General features: G+C 46.1%; 1 protein-coding gene across 4 annotated transcripts in view; it reads left to right on the forward strand.

Annotated features, from left to right (window-relative positions):
* The window catches only part of Prr14l (proline rich 14 like), a 74,464-nt gene extending 62,747 nt beyond the window's left edge, over nt 1–11,717 (forward strand). For 3 of the 4 annotated variants that reach the window (XM_075944029.1, XM_075944024.1, XM_075944023.1), the window contains 2 exons: nt 5,377–5,448; nt 7,737–11,717. In XM_075944029.1, the coding sequence (XP_075800144.1) occupies nt 5,377–5,448; nt 7,737–8,013 (349 nt within the window). In that variant the 3' untranslated portion in view covers nt 8,014–11,717. Of the gene's footprint in view, nt 1–5,376; nt 5,451–7,736 lie in introns of those variants that run through there. The other variant, XR_012907316.1, reaches the window with a different exon arrangement.
* The last annotated feature ends 2,686 nt before the right edge of the window (nt 11,718–14,403 follow it).

The raw sequence follows: 14,403 nt of genomic DNA on the forward strand, positions 1-14,403 counted from the left end.
GCTAAGGGTGGACCTGAGATGACGGGGGGGGGTTCCCAGTGCAGCCCAGGCACCAGGAGCACCTATCCGAGTAAGTATTAGTTACAGCTCTGAGGGGAAAGTATCCTGGCAGTTAGGAGTCCAGAAATGCCACAGTCACACCTCACATCACACCTCACACACGAGATCCACTGGGAAAGACACACAGGATGGAAGCTGCCTCTTCTCAGGAGAGAACTGAGTGGGGGTGGGGGCAGGCTTTGTGTAGTGTTTGGGGGCTTGGGACAGAGCTTTCCAGGGTGGCTTGGGATTGGCAGTATTCTGTGGCCTGATCTTGGGCTTCTTTTCTCTGCAGAACAGAGCTTGGATGCCAACCCTTACAGTCCTTAGAGTAGTCTGGGGTTGGGGCCTGGCTAATTGCAGTCCTTGAGATTTACCGCTAGCACACAATGTAAGAATAAATGGAAGAGGAAAAGAGACCTAGCTCACGTAATATTTGGAAAAGTAAAATCCTAACCAGCATCAACTAAAAGAAAGAACACTGTCCTGCTTTTTGTTTTTATTTGAGACAAGCCAGGGTTTCATTATGTACCACTGACTGGCCTTGAACTCGCTATATAAATCAAACTGGCCCCAAACTTACAGAGATTTGTCTGCCTCTCTGCCTTCCAAGTACTGGGACTAAAGGTTTATGCCACCATGACTGGCTACATTAGATTTTTACTATAATCTGATAAATTGGGTGAAGATAGATGAAGATAGAGGGATTACTTAGGCTCTGGGTTTACTCATCGGGGCTTCATTTTGTGCACACCTCTAATCCCAGCACAAGAGAGGTGGATAGGAGAATCAAAAGTCGAGGTCTTTCTTAGGCACATAAGAAGTTAAAGGCTGCCGGGCGGTGGTGGCGCACGCCTTTAATCCCAGCACTCGGGAGGCAGAGGCAGGCGAATCTCTGTGAGTTCGAGGCCAGCCTGGTCTACAAGAGCTAGTTCCAGGACAGGCTCCAAAACCACAGAGAAACCCTGTCTCGAAAAACCAAAAAAAAAAAAAAAAAAGGAAGTTAAAGGCTGGCCTAAGCTGAAGATCATCTATAAATAGAAAGACCTCTGGTGATTGTTGAGGGTTGAAAGAAGACTTGATGTTGCCAAGACAGTACACTATCTGGGGTCGGTTTTCAGATGCACTGCAATCTGTCAAAGAAGTAACAGCTTTCCCCTAGAAATTAACAGCTAGGTTATTTATGGGAAAAAAATCACCAAGAACATCTGGTCAGTGGTAACAAATGCCTTTAATCACAGTACTTGGGAGGCAGAGGTAGGCAGGTCTCTTGAGTTCCAGGACAGCCAGAGTTGTTACACAGAGAAACCCTGTCTTGAAATACCTAATAAAATAAAATAAATAGTTAAAACAGTCTTGTAGAAGAACTGATTTATTTTAAACTTATTACATATGCAGTTTACTTGGGTTAGGAAAATGCCTTGGTGGAGAAGATTGCACGCTGTTCAAGCATGAGGCCTTGAGTTTAATAACAAACACTCACCTAAGTAAAACTTGAACGTGACTACACATGCTGTGACCCCACAGTTGGGGGGTGGAGTCGCTGGATAGCTGTACAGCCTACCCAAAATGGTAAGCTTCCTGTTCAGGGAAAGAGCTTGTCTTTATTTTTTTTCTCTTAATTATGTGTGTACATGTGTAAGTGTTTAGCCTTCATGTTTGTATGTGCACCATATGCATGCAGAGTCTGCACAGAACAGAAGAGGGCATTAGATCCCTAGGAAGTGAAGTTAGAGACAATTGTGAGCCACCATGTGGGTGCTGGAATTGGAACTCGGGTCCTGGAAGAGCAACAAGTGCTCTTAATGACTGGTCATTTCTTTCTCCCTGAGAGACCTTGTCTGAAAGGAATAAGGTGAACAGAAATAGAGGAAGAGACTCAATTGTCCTCCTCTAGTTTCTGCATGCACAAGTATGAATATATAGCCATGCAGTCTATGTACAAATAACACACACACCGAAAATAAACAGTTAAATTTAAAATAGTTGGAATGGCCAAGCATGGTACTGGCACATGCCTATAGTCCCAGCAGAGTTTAAAGGCAGCTTGGACTATAAGGTGAGATTTTCTTTGAAAAAACAAATGCAATTTGATGGCAGATGCCATGCTCTTCAGATTTTACTATAAAAATGCACAAAATTGCCGGGCGGTGGTGGCGCGCACCTTTAATCTCAGCACTCGGGAGGCAGAGGCAGGCGGACCTCTGTGGGATGGAGGCCAGCCTGGTCTACAAGAGCTAGTTCCAGGACAGGCTTCAAAGCATCACAGAAACTCTGTCTCAAAAAACTAAAACAAAACACAAAATTAGATGAAGCTACAATAATCAAGAGAGTATGGTAGTATCCTAAGGGTAACTTTCTGAGGTGATGAGACAGAAGCCATAAGTTTACTTCTAAAATGGATGGATTTCAACAAAAGTATCATGGCCATTCAGTGGGGAAGCGAATCTTTCTAACAAGTGGTGCTGGTTGCTATGTGTAAATTTTGATTTCCACATGTAAAAGTTAAATCAGAATAAACCAAAGATCTAATTGTAGGTACCACAACAATAAAAAGCAAGCAAATACAGTTACCAATCTGCATGAATCTGGAGTAGGCTACGGCCTTTGCATACATTGAATTTCAGGAAAGTTAGCCTTTCTTTCTCTCCCATCAAATGCTACAAACAAGAAAGTGAATATCAAGTGGCTGGCATTGGTGACACATGCCAGTAATCCAGTGCTTGCAAGGCTTTCAGGAGGGCTTTGTGTGAGGCTAGCCTTAGCTTTTTAGCCAGAACTCGTTGATTGCTTGGTTGGTAGGAAAGTGGATGATAAGAATTGGGTGGCTAGAAGGAAAGCAGATGCTAAGAATTAGGTGGGTGAATGGATGTATGGATGGATGATTTGTGGGTGGGTAGGTAGGTAGATTGGTGGATGGTTGATAGAAAATTAGAAGACTAAAATTTTGGAGAAAAAAAAGATGCAAAATGTACATACATTTAGTTTAAGGAATCTAAGTAAGGACGATTATCCAAAATACGCAGCTCCTCCCTCTCCCTGCCCAGTGGTGCTGGAACCAAACCCAAGCCCTTACTGCATGAGCAGGCAATGTCCATTCCTCTTTGTTTTTATCCTCAGACCATAAAGAACTCAAAACTCAGTAAGAAAATGAACATCCCAATTACAAAATGGGCAAAAGCCAGGCGGTGGTGGCATACGCCTTTAATCCCAGCACTTGGGAGGCAGAGGCAGGCCTCTGTGAGTTCGAGGCCAGCCTGGTATACAAGAGCTAGTTCCAGGACCGAAACCAAAAAAGCTACGGAGAGACCCTGTCTTGAGAATTTAAAAAAAAAGAAAAGAAAAGAAAAAGAAATAAAAAATGGGCAAAATTCCTGAGCTGACATGGTGTCAAAGAAGAAACCAATAGGAATACACTCCTGAAAGGCCCCTGGTGTGGTGTGTCACTGGGGAGTTGTACCTTACAGTAAGGACAAATGCAGAACCAATGCTAGCCGGGCCCCAGAGCAGCAGGAACTTGACTGCGTTGCTGGGTAGTGTGCAGTGTCTTCAGAATTAAACAGACTAACCACACATTACAGCAGTCATATTCCAGAGACTTTTGTCCACAAGTTGGGAAGGTATATACCACAAAACTTCACAGACATTTACATTGGTTCTATTTGTAACCGTCTAAACCTAGATGTAAGAAGCATGTACTTTATTTAGTAGGGACTGGATAAGCTATTACATCCAGACAATCATTGCTAAAAAGACATCACTGATCAGGGTGGTGGTTGTGGTGGTGGCGGCACACACCTTTAATCCCAAAAGTGGCAGAGACAGGTGGATCTCTGAGTTCCAAGACAGCCAGGACTGTTACACAGAGAAACCCTGTCTCAAAAATAAAACAAAAAGATATGACTCTGTAGTGCTTATACTTGTAATTCCAGCAATAGGTTGATGTAATCAAAAGCTTGAAGCTAGGCAGGTGGTGGTAGTGCCTTTAATACCAACACTATCTCCACAAATAAATAAGTAAATAAGAGCACAGTCACACTTGTGTGTACGGCCCTGGGAGGGACCCTCATCTCCGTACAGATAGAAAGGAAATCCGCTGGTGGAGTGGCATGCTCCTGTAGTTCATCCCCTTCAGAGGTGAAGGTTCAAAGGAGCTTACGGTCATCCTGGGCAACAGAACACACCCTTGTTTCCAAGGAAAATATAACTGAAAAACTATTCTACACGTATTTATTTTGTGTATGGGCACACATGTGCTATGGCATGCATCTGAAATTAGAAGACCATCTCTGAGCCATTTCACCTGTTAAAAATAAAATGTATTTAAAGACTTAGGGCCAGATTTGGTGGCTCAGACCTTTAATCCCAGCACTCAAGAGGCAGGCAGATAGTTTTTGAGTTTGAGGCCAGGATGGTTTACAGAGTGAGTTCCAGGACAGTCAGCTAAACAGAGAAACCTCAAAAAGAAAGAAAGAAGGAAGGAAGGAAGGAAGGAAGGAAGGAAGGAAGGAAGGAAGGAAAGAAGGAAGGAAAGAAGGAAAGAAGGAAGAAAAAAAAGATCTCGTAAGGCTGGAGAACTGACCAGTTGTTAAAAGCACTGGCAAATGACTTGGCTTCCATTCTCAGCACCCACGTGGTGGCTCACAACGATAGCTCCACTTCCAGGGGATTCGTCTTGACTGTTCAGGTACCAGACAGGCACATAGTGCGTAGATGTACATGCAGGCAAAACCCCACATACATAAAATTATTTTATTTTTTTTGTTTTTTGAGACAGGGTTCCTCTGTAGCTTTGGAGCCTGTCCTGGAACTAGCTCTTGTAGACCAGGCTGGTCTCGAACTCACAGAGATCCGCTTGCCTCTGCCTTCTGAGTGCTGGGATTAAAGTCGTGCGCCACCACCCGGCCATAAAATAATTTTTTAAATAATAGAATAAAAATAAACCCAGCAAAAGTTTATTGTGTTCATTAAATTCTTGCCAGCCAGTAAAGCTTATAATTTCCAAGCCATGAATAAGAATATTAAAAAAAACTGGGTGGCCAAGTCAGTGTCAGAGTTCAGTACTGCTGCTGGAAGAGAAAGCAGCTTGGATGCAGGCTCTTGTCCGTAACCCCAGCACTTCAGAGGAGGAAGTGCCTCAACCCAAAATGGGCCAGAAAAAGCTGTCAGTCAGTGTGCACAGCCGGCTGAAACTGTAGCCGCCCACTTGCCCTACGTGCTGTGGCCTGCCTTCTGGCAGCTCTGGCCACGGGAATGGAGTGAACAGGGTTTGACTTTTCAACTTAAAGCAGTGTGTAAGTGAAAACAGGCGTGAAAAATTCTTTTTTCTCTTTGCAGGTTAAAGAAGAAAGAGTTCAGTTTAGAAGAAATATATACAAACAAGAATTACAAGTCTCCTCCTGCGAACAGGTAACTTCTGTGGCTGGGCTAAGGGGGAGGTGCTAGAATGATTGACACTTCATCTTTCGCACTCGGGCAGTCCTATTTAGCTATGCCCGGTATTGGTTGGGGTTTTGTTCTTGGGGTTTCTTTGTGAGGTTCTCTTGTTGTGCAGGCTTGGCTAGTGAAAAATTCACAGATCTACCTGCCTCTGCCTTGGGAGAATTCTGGGACCAAAGGTGCCCCCAATTCTGGCCCAGTATTGGACTTTAGAAATACCTAGAATGGGGGTTCGGGTTCCAAATCCTTGATCTGGGTCAGTGACATGATAGACAAGAAGTCTTTGTGGGCTGTCGGCTCATAGATGTGTTCACCTTGCAGCTGTGTTTGCTGAATACACTGGCTAGCTTTGTCTACGCTACTAATTACTCTTTCAACCACGATTTCAAGCCAAATACAGACAGATGTCACTTGGCCACCTTGGGATCAAAATTCAGTTTGAAGCAGTGACAGTTATTGACTGTTTTATCTGGGATAAAGGAAGAGATTCCTGGCATTTTATCCCAGTATTTGCACATGGGCTCTGCCTACAAGACATTCATTTTCAGGAGACTATTCATTGCAGGATTGCTGAGTGATGGGAAAGAACTGGAAACAACCGAAGTGTCCGTTACTAGGGTTTCCACTCAACTTTGGTCCATTTTTATTATGAAATATAATGCGTGCTGTTGAAAATGAATCAGACAGTATTGTATTCAATGAAAACAAGCTTCGGGGTCTTTGATGGGTAGAAGGAGCCCCACGTGCGACAGTGTGCTGTTTGCTGCTGTGGAGATACATACCACCAGTTAGCAATTCTAGGCCCACTCAAAGCCTGTCCCCAAACCACGTGACCCTCCTTCAGCCTTCCTGATAGTTGGGATTAGAGACTTGCATCCCCACACCTGACTTTCCTTTTTGTTGATGTTGTTGTTGGTTGGTTTTGAAACAGGGTTTCTCTGTGTAGCCTGAATGCCCTGGAGCTGGCTCTGTAGACCAGGCTGGCTTCAAACTCAGATTTACCTGCCTCTGCTCTTCCTGAGTGCTGGGATCAAAGGAGTGCAACTCCATGGCCCAACCTAACTTTTATTTTATTTTATTTTTATTTTTTTATTTTATTTATTTATTTATTTATTTACTTATTTTGGTTTTTCGAGACAGGGTTTCTCTGTGGTTTTGGAGCCTGTCCTGGAACTAGCTCTTGTAGACCAGGCTGGTCTCGAACTCACAGAGATCCGCCTGCCTCTGCCTCCTGAGTGCTGGGATTAAAGGCGTGCGCCACCACCGCCCAGCTGGTTTTTTTTTTAATGACCATGCTGAAAGCTGGGTGGTGCTAGCTGCACACCTTCAATCCCAGCACTAAGGAGGCAGAGGCAGGCGGATCTCTGAGTTTAAGGCTAACTTGGTCTATAGAGCCAGTTCTAGGACATCCAGGGCTACACAGAGAAACCTTGTCTTTAAAAAACTAAAACAAAAACCATGTTGGGGTTGTATCCCAGACCCTCATGTGTCCTAGACAAAGACTCTATGTCCCCAACCACCAGTTTTTATTTGTTTTATTTTTATTTATTTATTTTTGGGTTTTTTCGAGACAGAGTTTTCTGTAGCTTTGGCACCTGTCCTGGAACTAGCTCTTGTAGACCAGGCTGGCCTCGAACTCACAGAGATCCGTCTGTCTCTGCCTCATGGGTGCTGGGATTAAAGGTGTGTGCCGCCACCGCCCGGCATTTTATTATTTTTATGGTTTGTGGGCTAATAGCTTTGTTCACAAAAGGAAAACTCAAAACAGTTTTGTGATAGAGAACCACATGGCTCTCAGAGATTAAAAGGTTTACTGTCTAGAGCCTGGTATGGTAGATTAGCACGCCTATAATCCAGATACTTGTGAGGCAGAGGTCAGGGAGGCAGGAAATTAGGTCATCCTTAGCTATACAGGGAGTTTAAGGCCAGCCTGGGCTGTGACAAAAGGTTTGCTGTTTGCCCAGTGTCTGCTATGTTACTTCAGTGTGTCTACATATTAACTTTGGAGAACATACACAAAACCAGCAGTTAGTGGTGTTATACATACTGGAGTGAGGAGCTAGCCTTAATTGTGCTGTGTACCCTTCTCTTTGAACTTTTTTCACTTTGTGCACATATTTCTCCTATGCATGGAAATAGCTGCTGGCCATAGGAAACAGTCGAGTTGGGAGTCAGCACAGGCAGCTTTTGGTCTGCGTGGTGACCAGCTGGGCTCTGTGAGTTCCCGCTGGTGATTGTGAGTTGTGCTCTATCCTCAGGTGTTTAGAGACAATCTTCGAGGAACCCAAAGAACGAAATGGCACACTGGTCTCTGTCAGCCAGCAGAAAAGGAAGCGTGTTCTGGAATTCCAGGATTTTACCCTGCCCCGAAAGAGACGCGCTCGAGGGAAAGTGAAGCTGGTGGGCAGCTTCACGAGGGCCCAGAAGGCGGCTCTACAGACTCGAGAGCTGGATGCGCTTTTGATCCAGAAGCTGCTGGAACTAGAGACTTTCTTTGCCAAGGAGGAGGAGCTGGAGCAGTCAGCGAGCTGCTGAGAATGCTGCAGCTGGGTCTCCATGCTGGATCTTTTTAGATCTCCCTGGAATAGGTTCCCTGATTTTGCCCTATGCCTAAACCACTCAACGATGCCCAGTCCGTGAATTTTTACTTATTTCAAGGTGCAGCCTTTTTAGAAGCTGGTGAAGAAGGGTCCTCTAATTCTACTGCTGAGTATAGAGCCTCAGGAATGCTCCCTTTCTCCTGGGAATGGTCCTGAATGATATCAGGCCACCTCCTTCCTGTCTCTCCCATCACAGGTGGAAGAAACCACACATCCTAAGCAACACTAGGAATCTAAGGACTCAGTGTTTGTGCATCCACATGGAAGTTCCTCTGTTTATGGTGCTGCTCGACCAAGACGTAGAAACCCGGCCTGGGGGGCACCTGGCCAATTGGCCTGTGTGTTCCCACCAGCTCTTTTCAGTGATTGAGAAGGATGAACTGGTGTGTTTCCTGATCTCTGCCCAGGACCTTTAGACTGAGAGAATGTGTGTGTTTGTGTGTTTGTGGCTTTGCCCCATCTTTTCTCCCATCTGTGAGTGTGGGTCACTAGTGCCAGAGGAGCCCATCCAGGCCCCAATGTAAGTTGCACTTTTTTAATGTTAGTGTTGATAATTTTCATTTTTTTCTTTTTTGTTTTTGTATGCTGCATGTTTGGGGTCTCCAAATGTGATTTTAAAACACTTTGTAAGACATTAAGGAGAAAGGCGATACAAGTCTTAAGAGAGTATGTGACAGGCATTTGATCAGCACATGGATGGGGAGTGTCCCCATTTATGTTTCAGGCAGCCCCTCCCTGTCTCCAGCTTCTCGTGTAGCTCATTCAAGGAAGCTTTTTTCATCCTCCTCCTCCGTCCTGCCCACTTAGTACACGTAGCTGTTTATAGTGGCATATGTAAAAGCAGAGCTCTCAAAAAGATTAAGGTTGAGTGTGGTTTTCTGTGAAATGTTGGTATATGGCAAAGTTGGGACAGTGGTGACAGAGGCTGGCCCGGTGCATTTGCAGCTGCTTGAGTGCCTGCTTCAGGAGTAGGAGAGAGCTGATGGATAGATGAGACCCAGCGAGCCATCCCTCCAGCAAGACCCTGACATCCCAGAGCCAGTTGCCTCTGCGAGAGCCTCACATAGTCTGGTCCTTTGCCAAACCTACTGGAAATGGTTCACATGCTGGAAGTAGCGCAGTTTCTCAGTTTGCACCCAAGGAGTCTGCAGGCAGTAGGCTGCCTTGTCTGGGCAGCAGCCCCAGAGTCTTCTTCCCACTGTGCCCTCACCATGCTCTCCAAGGCTCGCCTTGTGTTTTCTCATCCCAGGATCTCCTACTCTTTCCGTCTACCCCACAGTTCACGTACAGATAGTTAGCATTCTTGCCTGATGAATAGGCTGCTCCTCCCAGCCATTGGGTGCCGGTCACCTCTTGCCGTGCTCCTAGCTCTGTCCAGGGACGATTTTCTGTCTGTAGAGAAGAGTACGTGGTGCTGTGCTGAATGTTAGTCACCGCTCCTAGAAGTCCTTCATTCCCTGGCTGGGGAGAAGGGGTGCAGGCCTGCGGTCTTCACGTGCCTATCCTTTGTAGGTTGATGGGCTAGGCCACACTGGAACAGAAAAATAGACATGAGCAGAGGGAAAATGTACCATGACCTTCACCACCTCAGCCGTTAAATAACTTAGCACACAGCTGCTTCTCTGTGGAGTCTTTGAAGGTCATGACCCCTTGGTTGAGAAGAGTGTGGGCTAGTGTACACGCTGGCCCTCAGTGTTGTGTGCAGATCCCTGTCTTAGCCATGTTGCCCAGACCGTACAGATGTGGTCTGTGTTCACCCCAACGCCTCCCTTCCTGGGGCAGGATTCTAAGGTACTCTGTGCTTCTGAGCTCTGTCATGTGACTGCAGGAAGTGGAGTGGGCTACGCATTGTGCCACAAGTACATCTAAGACACTGTACATTAGACAGCTTGCAAGCTAGCAGGCAGTAAACAACCACCAGGGTCACTAGGGCATCCAGATCACACAGAAGACAAAAGGGGAGGTGTGCACAGCTGTGGCACCAGCAGCATGACAGAGCTTCCAAGTTTGCCTATGACAAGGGTTGCGCTGGCCTGGACTGTGAGCAGGACTGGAGAGACACAGCTCCACCATAGTCCTGGGCAGTCCTAGGAGGGAAACTGCAGTTCTCGGCCTTCCCTTGGCAAAGGCTCTTCTACTTCAGAGCTAAGAGAAGTTTACTCGTTGAGTAGGTCCCACTCGGCCACACCTGTCTTACCGTCCAGATTCACAGTAAGCCAGTCTTGGAACCTGAGCACGACGGGAGATAACGGGTGGTTGGGATGTCACCAGCCGGAACTACAGATCTGTCTTGGGCTGGGAGTTGGAATTTCCGAGGGTGGGGAGCTCCCACCCCAAGTGATAGAAACTGCCATTAAGCACAACTTAGTAGCCTCAGCTCCAGAAGTTAAGGTTATGGAGAAAGGAGAGAGACCTCAGCTCCAACCAGGTTTCAGCCCATTTCCTTTGCTGTGTTTCGGTTTCTAGCTGTAGCAGCCTCCTTCCCTCCCGTTAGTGCCTCTCATCTTCTCTCCCTACTCTCTGTTCAGTCTTTCCCTCCATTTGTCTAGATGTCCCTCATCACCTGTGAACGCAGATTGTGTCTGTCTTCCCTGCTGCCCCTGCTGGAAGAGCCGACTGCGAGGGAGGCGCAGTAGAAAGATGTGTAGCTTTGCCTTACTTGAGCTTTGACGAGCTCGGAAACTCATGCTGTGAATCCTAAACTTTGTGCTCCTCCAAGAGCTGTGAAAATCATGACATTTTTTTTTTCACATTTTGCCTGAAAGGGTCTTTTGTGAGGGCTCCAGAGCCAATCTGAGGTCAATTCTAGATCCCACTCCGTGGGCATCCTTCTCCCGGGGCATATCCTCTGCCCACCAGGCTAAGAACAGCAGCAAGTCTGCAGGACTGTGGCAGCAGGTCCAGGGCTGCAGTGCAGCCAAGTGGACACAGCCCTTGGTCTCCCAGGATGGCCAGGGCTCCACCTCCTCTGTCCCATGAGCATTAAGATCTGCACAAGACAACTTAGGTCATGGTGCTTTCCTCCTGCCCACAGGGGAAGGGAGTATGCAGCTGGTGCTTTCTTTAGTCCCCTTGTTTTGTTTCTACAGCTTTCCCCTGGTATCATGAAAAGGGCCTTTTTAATGACCACATTATGAGTGGCTGTATCCAAAGTGTAAAGAATTGGCCAGAGGTGTGGAATGACCTCCCCTGGGTTCCTGTCAGGAGAGGGCTGCTTTCCTGAACTGAACTTCTGCATAGAACTGGCTAGGAAGGGAGACTTTTTTGTTCAAATCATAATTAATATTCCCTTTTAGCACAAGTTGAGCAGCAAAAGCTATCTTGATTGTGAAGCTGGGGTCCTCATAGCCACCATCCAGCACAGCGAGCTGAGTTCGAGGCTTGTTCTGTCCCTACAAGACTCTGGTGTTGAATTGGATTTGAATTCTCAACAAGAGGCCCCCTTGAGCTGTTGGTTGCTGTCTCATGTGTTCCTCTGTTATCATGGCTAATAGTTCAGTGAAATGTGTCCATCTTTGGTAATGCTGGTATACATGATGCCCCTACAGTTCCTTTTCTGTTCGATAGTTTGTGACTAAATGCCCACTGTTACATGAATTAATTTATGAAATAAATTTTTCTTGAAAACCTTTCAGATAATTGTCAAGGTTATTTTGTTCTTAGGACTTGGTAGTAGATTCAGATTCTTGTCAGTAAATGATCTAAAGGTTAGGTTGTTGTTGTTGTTGTTTTAATTTGACATTCCAGAGCCTTGAATCAAACATCCATTCCAGAGTGGCCATCCTTTCCCCGAACCTGCCCCCTATTCAGCACATGTTTGGAACTTTGGGTAGCTTCCAGAGTCTCACAGAGCTTAGGGAAGTGGCCAGTCATCCCTTCCCCAGAGAGACTGGTACTAGAAACAGTCCTTTGGAGCAGTCATACCCAGTTAAAGTGAATCACTGATGAAGTGTTTGGGTTGTGAATTTTGTTTGTTTTTGGCAGTAGGAGTGTGTTATTTGAGACAGGATCTTACTATGTAGCCTCACATACCATAAGACCAAAATAAATCTGAGTTCCATTTAGGGTTCTGCTCATCTCATAGCCTTGGCTGGCCCCGAACTCACAATCTTCCTGCGTTAGCCTGTTGGGATTATAGAAAACTGCAGTGGGCTAGGTGTGGTGATTTGTGCCTGTAATTCCAGTAAGACAATGACAAGTTCAAGGCTAGCCTGGGCAGTAGAGTGAGGTCCCATCTCAAAATAAAACTAGTTATTAATGCATCTCACTTTCTCCCAGGACAGAGGAGCCAGTGTGCTTGTAAATTCTCGGGTGAAAATGTTTCCTATGTCGGGACTGTCTGAAGCAAGAGTGGAAATGCAGTAGGCTTCATTCGTTTAGTTTTGAGACAGCCTCATCTTCTACCCTGGCCTCCTAGTTGAATGACCTGACCAGTTCATAACCGTGCGGTGAAAGCATTAGCTTCCTGGGGTGCTTTCCTCTCACCAAGCAAAAGCAGTGCCTCATTTGCCTCTTGAGCTCTGAGCTTGAGCAGCAAGGAACTCCATCCATGTTGTGTTTTCAGCTAGGGAAGTGTCCTATCTGATGGCTGTGCTGCTGCATGTCCAAGAGCTCTTACCTACACACAGCTAATCTTCAAGTAAGGCATTGTTCATTGTTACTAACCACACCGCATCATGGTTCCTGAGTTAGCGCGCCAATCCTGATGTAAGACTTCTCCAGATGAGTTTAGATGAAGGGGAGAAAACACACTTGTACAGTCCTTCTGGAACTTCTCTCAGGAAATGTTCTGGAAAAGTCCTAGTTCTCCAAGCTCCAGGACTGGAGGTGAATTTTTCATAGCGTCTTTCTTAAGTCTCTGTGCCCCTTTGTCCTCAGCAGCCACTGCTGCTTTCCTCACCCCTCGCAGAGTGGTGGAAACCATGTGAACGGGCTTCCGCCTGGGCCTGGTGTTTGGGAGCGGCTTGGACATGCTCCCACCTCAGCAGTGTGCTTGCTGCTCCTGTGCAAGGGCCGCACCTCCCTCACATCCTGCACGCTTGCCTCCGTCATTCAGATCTTGACACTCTCAGATCCTTGGTCTTGAACGTGGTTCCCTCCCATTTCATGGTCCCTACCCCATCACCCCCCGTGTGTATTAACAACTGTAATACAAGCTCACAGCACCCCCCCCGTCTGTATTAACAGCTGTAATACAAGCTCTCAGCACCCCCCCGTCTGTATTAACAGCTGTAATACAAGCTCTCAGCACCCCCCGTCTGTATTAACAGCTGTAATACAAGCTCTCAGCACCCCCCGTCTGTATTAACAGCTGTAATACAAGCTCTCAGCACCCCCCCGTCTGTATTAACAGCTGTAATACAAGCTCTCAGCACCCCCGTCTGTATTAACAGCTGTAATACAAGCTCTTCCGTGTCAGGATCTCTTATTTTGTTGGCTCTAGTCCCTCCTGGCCTCTTTGGTATCTAGAACAATGTTTGATATTTACAGCTGTTTGCTGCCTAAACATCATTTTGGTCAATAATAAACTGCATATTACCATAAGATAGTAATGGAGCTGAAGAATTCCTGTGGCCCATCAAGGTCACAGCTGTCCTGATGTAATGTGGAGTATGACTCAGGTCTTGGTGCAAACAAGCCAGTGTGTGGCAGTCATGTAAAAATGTAGCACAACTGTGTACAGTGCATACTTAATAGTGCTAATAAATGGCTTACTGATCTATGTAAGTTTTTATTGTCGTAGAGTACATTCTTGTTTTGATTGATTGATTGATTGATTGATTGAGAGACAGTCTCACTGTGTAGCTTTGGCTGACCTGGAACTCACTATGTAGACGAGGCTGGCCTCGAACTCACGGAGATGTGTGAGTAGAAAGCTTACTGGACAACAGCAACAACCCCAGCATCCCACGTGTGGTGCCTCAAGAGGCCACACTAGGTCAGGAACGTAGTTCAGTGAGAAAGCAGTTGCCTTGCGTGTGTAGTGTCTCAGGTTCCATCTCCAGTTCCACCTAGGCCTCCCTCCTGAAAGCAGCCACACTGACAGGCCTCTACCATCTAGCTTTGTGTAAATGCACTGTTTGTGTTCATAATGTAGCATTTACACATTTACACAAAGAAATCACCTAAACATTTCTTAGAATATGTCCCATTCTGAGGCTGGCCCTCAGAAAAGGTTTCCCATATATAACGGCTGCACAGACTGGCCCGAGTTCATTTGAAGATCGTTTACTCTCTCATTCCTTGTCATTCCCCGAAGAGCCTGTATAGTGGTTTTTCCTGTTTGCATAACACAGTGTCCGGCTCTGTGCAGTTCCGGAAGCAG

The sequence above is a fragment of the Microtus pennsylvanicus genome, chromosome 12, assembly GCF_037038515.1.
Source record: "Microtus pennsylvanicus isolate mMicPen1 chromosome 12, mMicPen1.hap1, whole genome shotgun sequence".
Lineage (NCBI taxonomy): Eukaryota > Metazoa > Chordata > Mammalia > Rodentia > Cricetidae > Microtus > Microtus pennsylvanicus.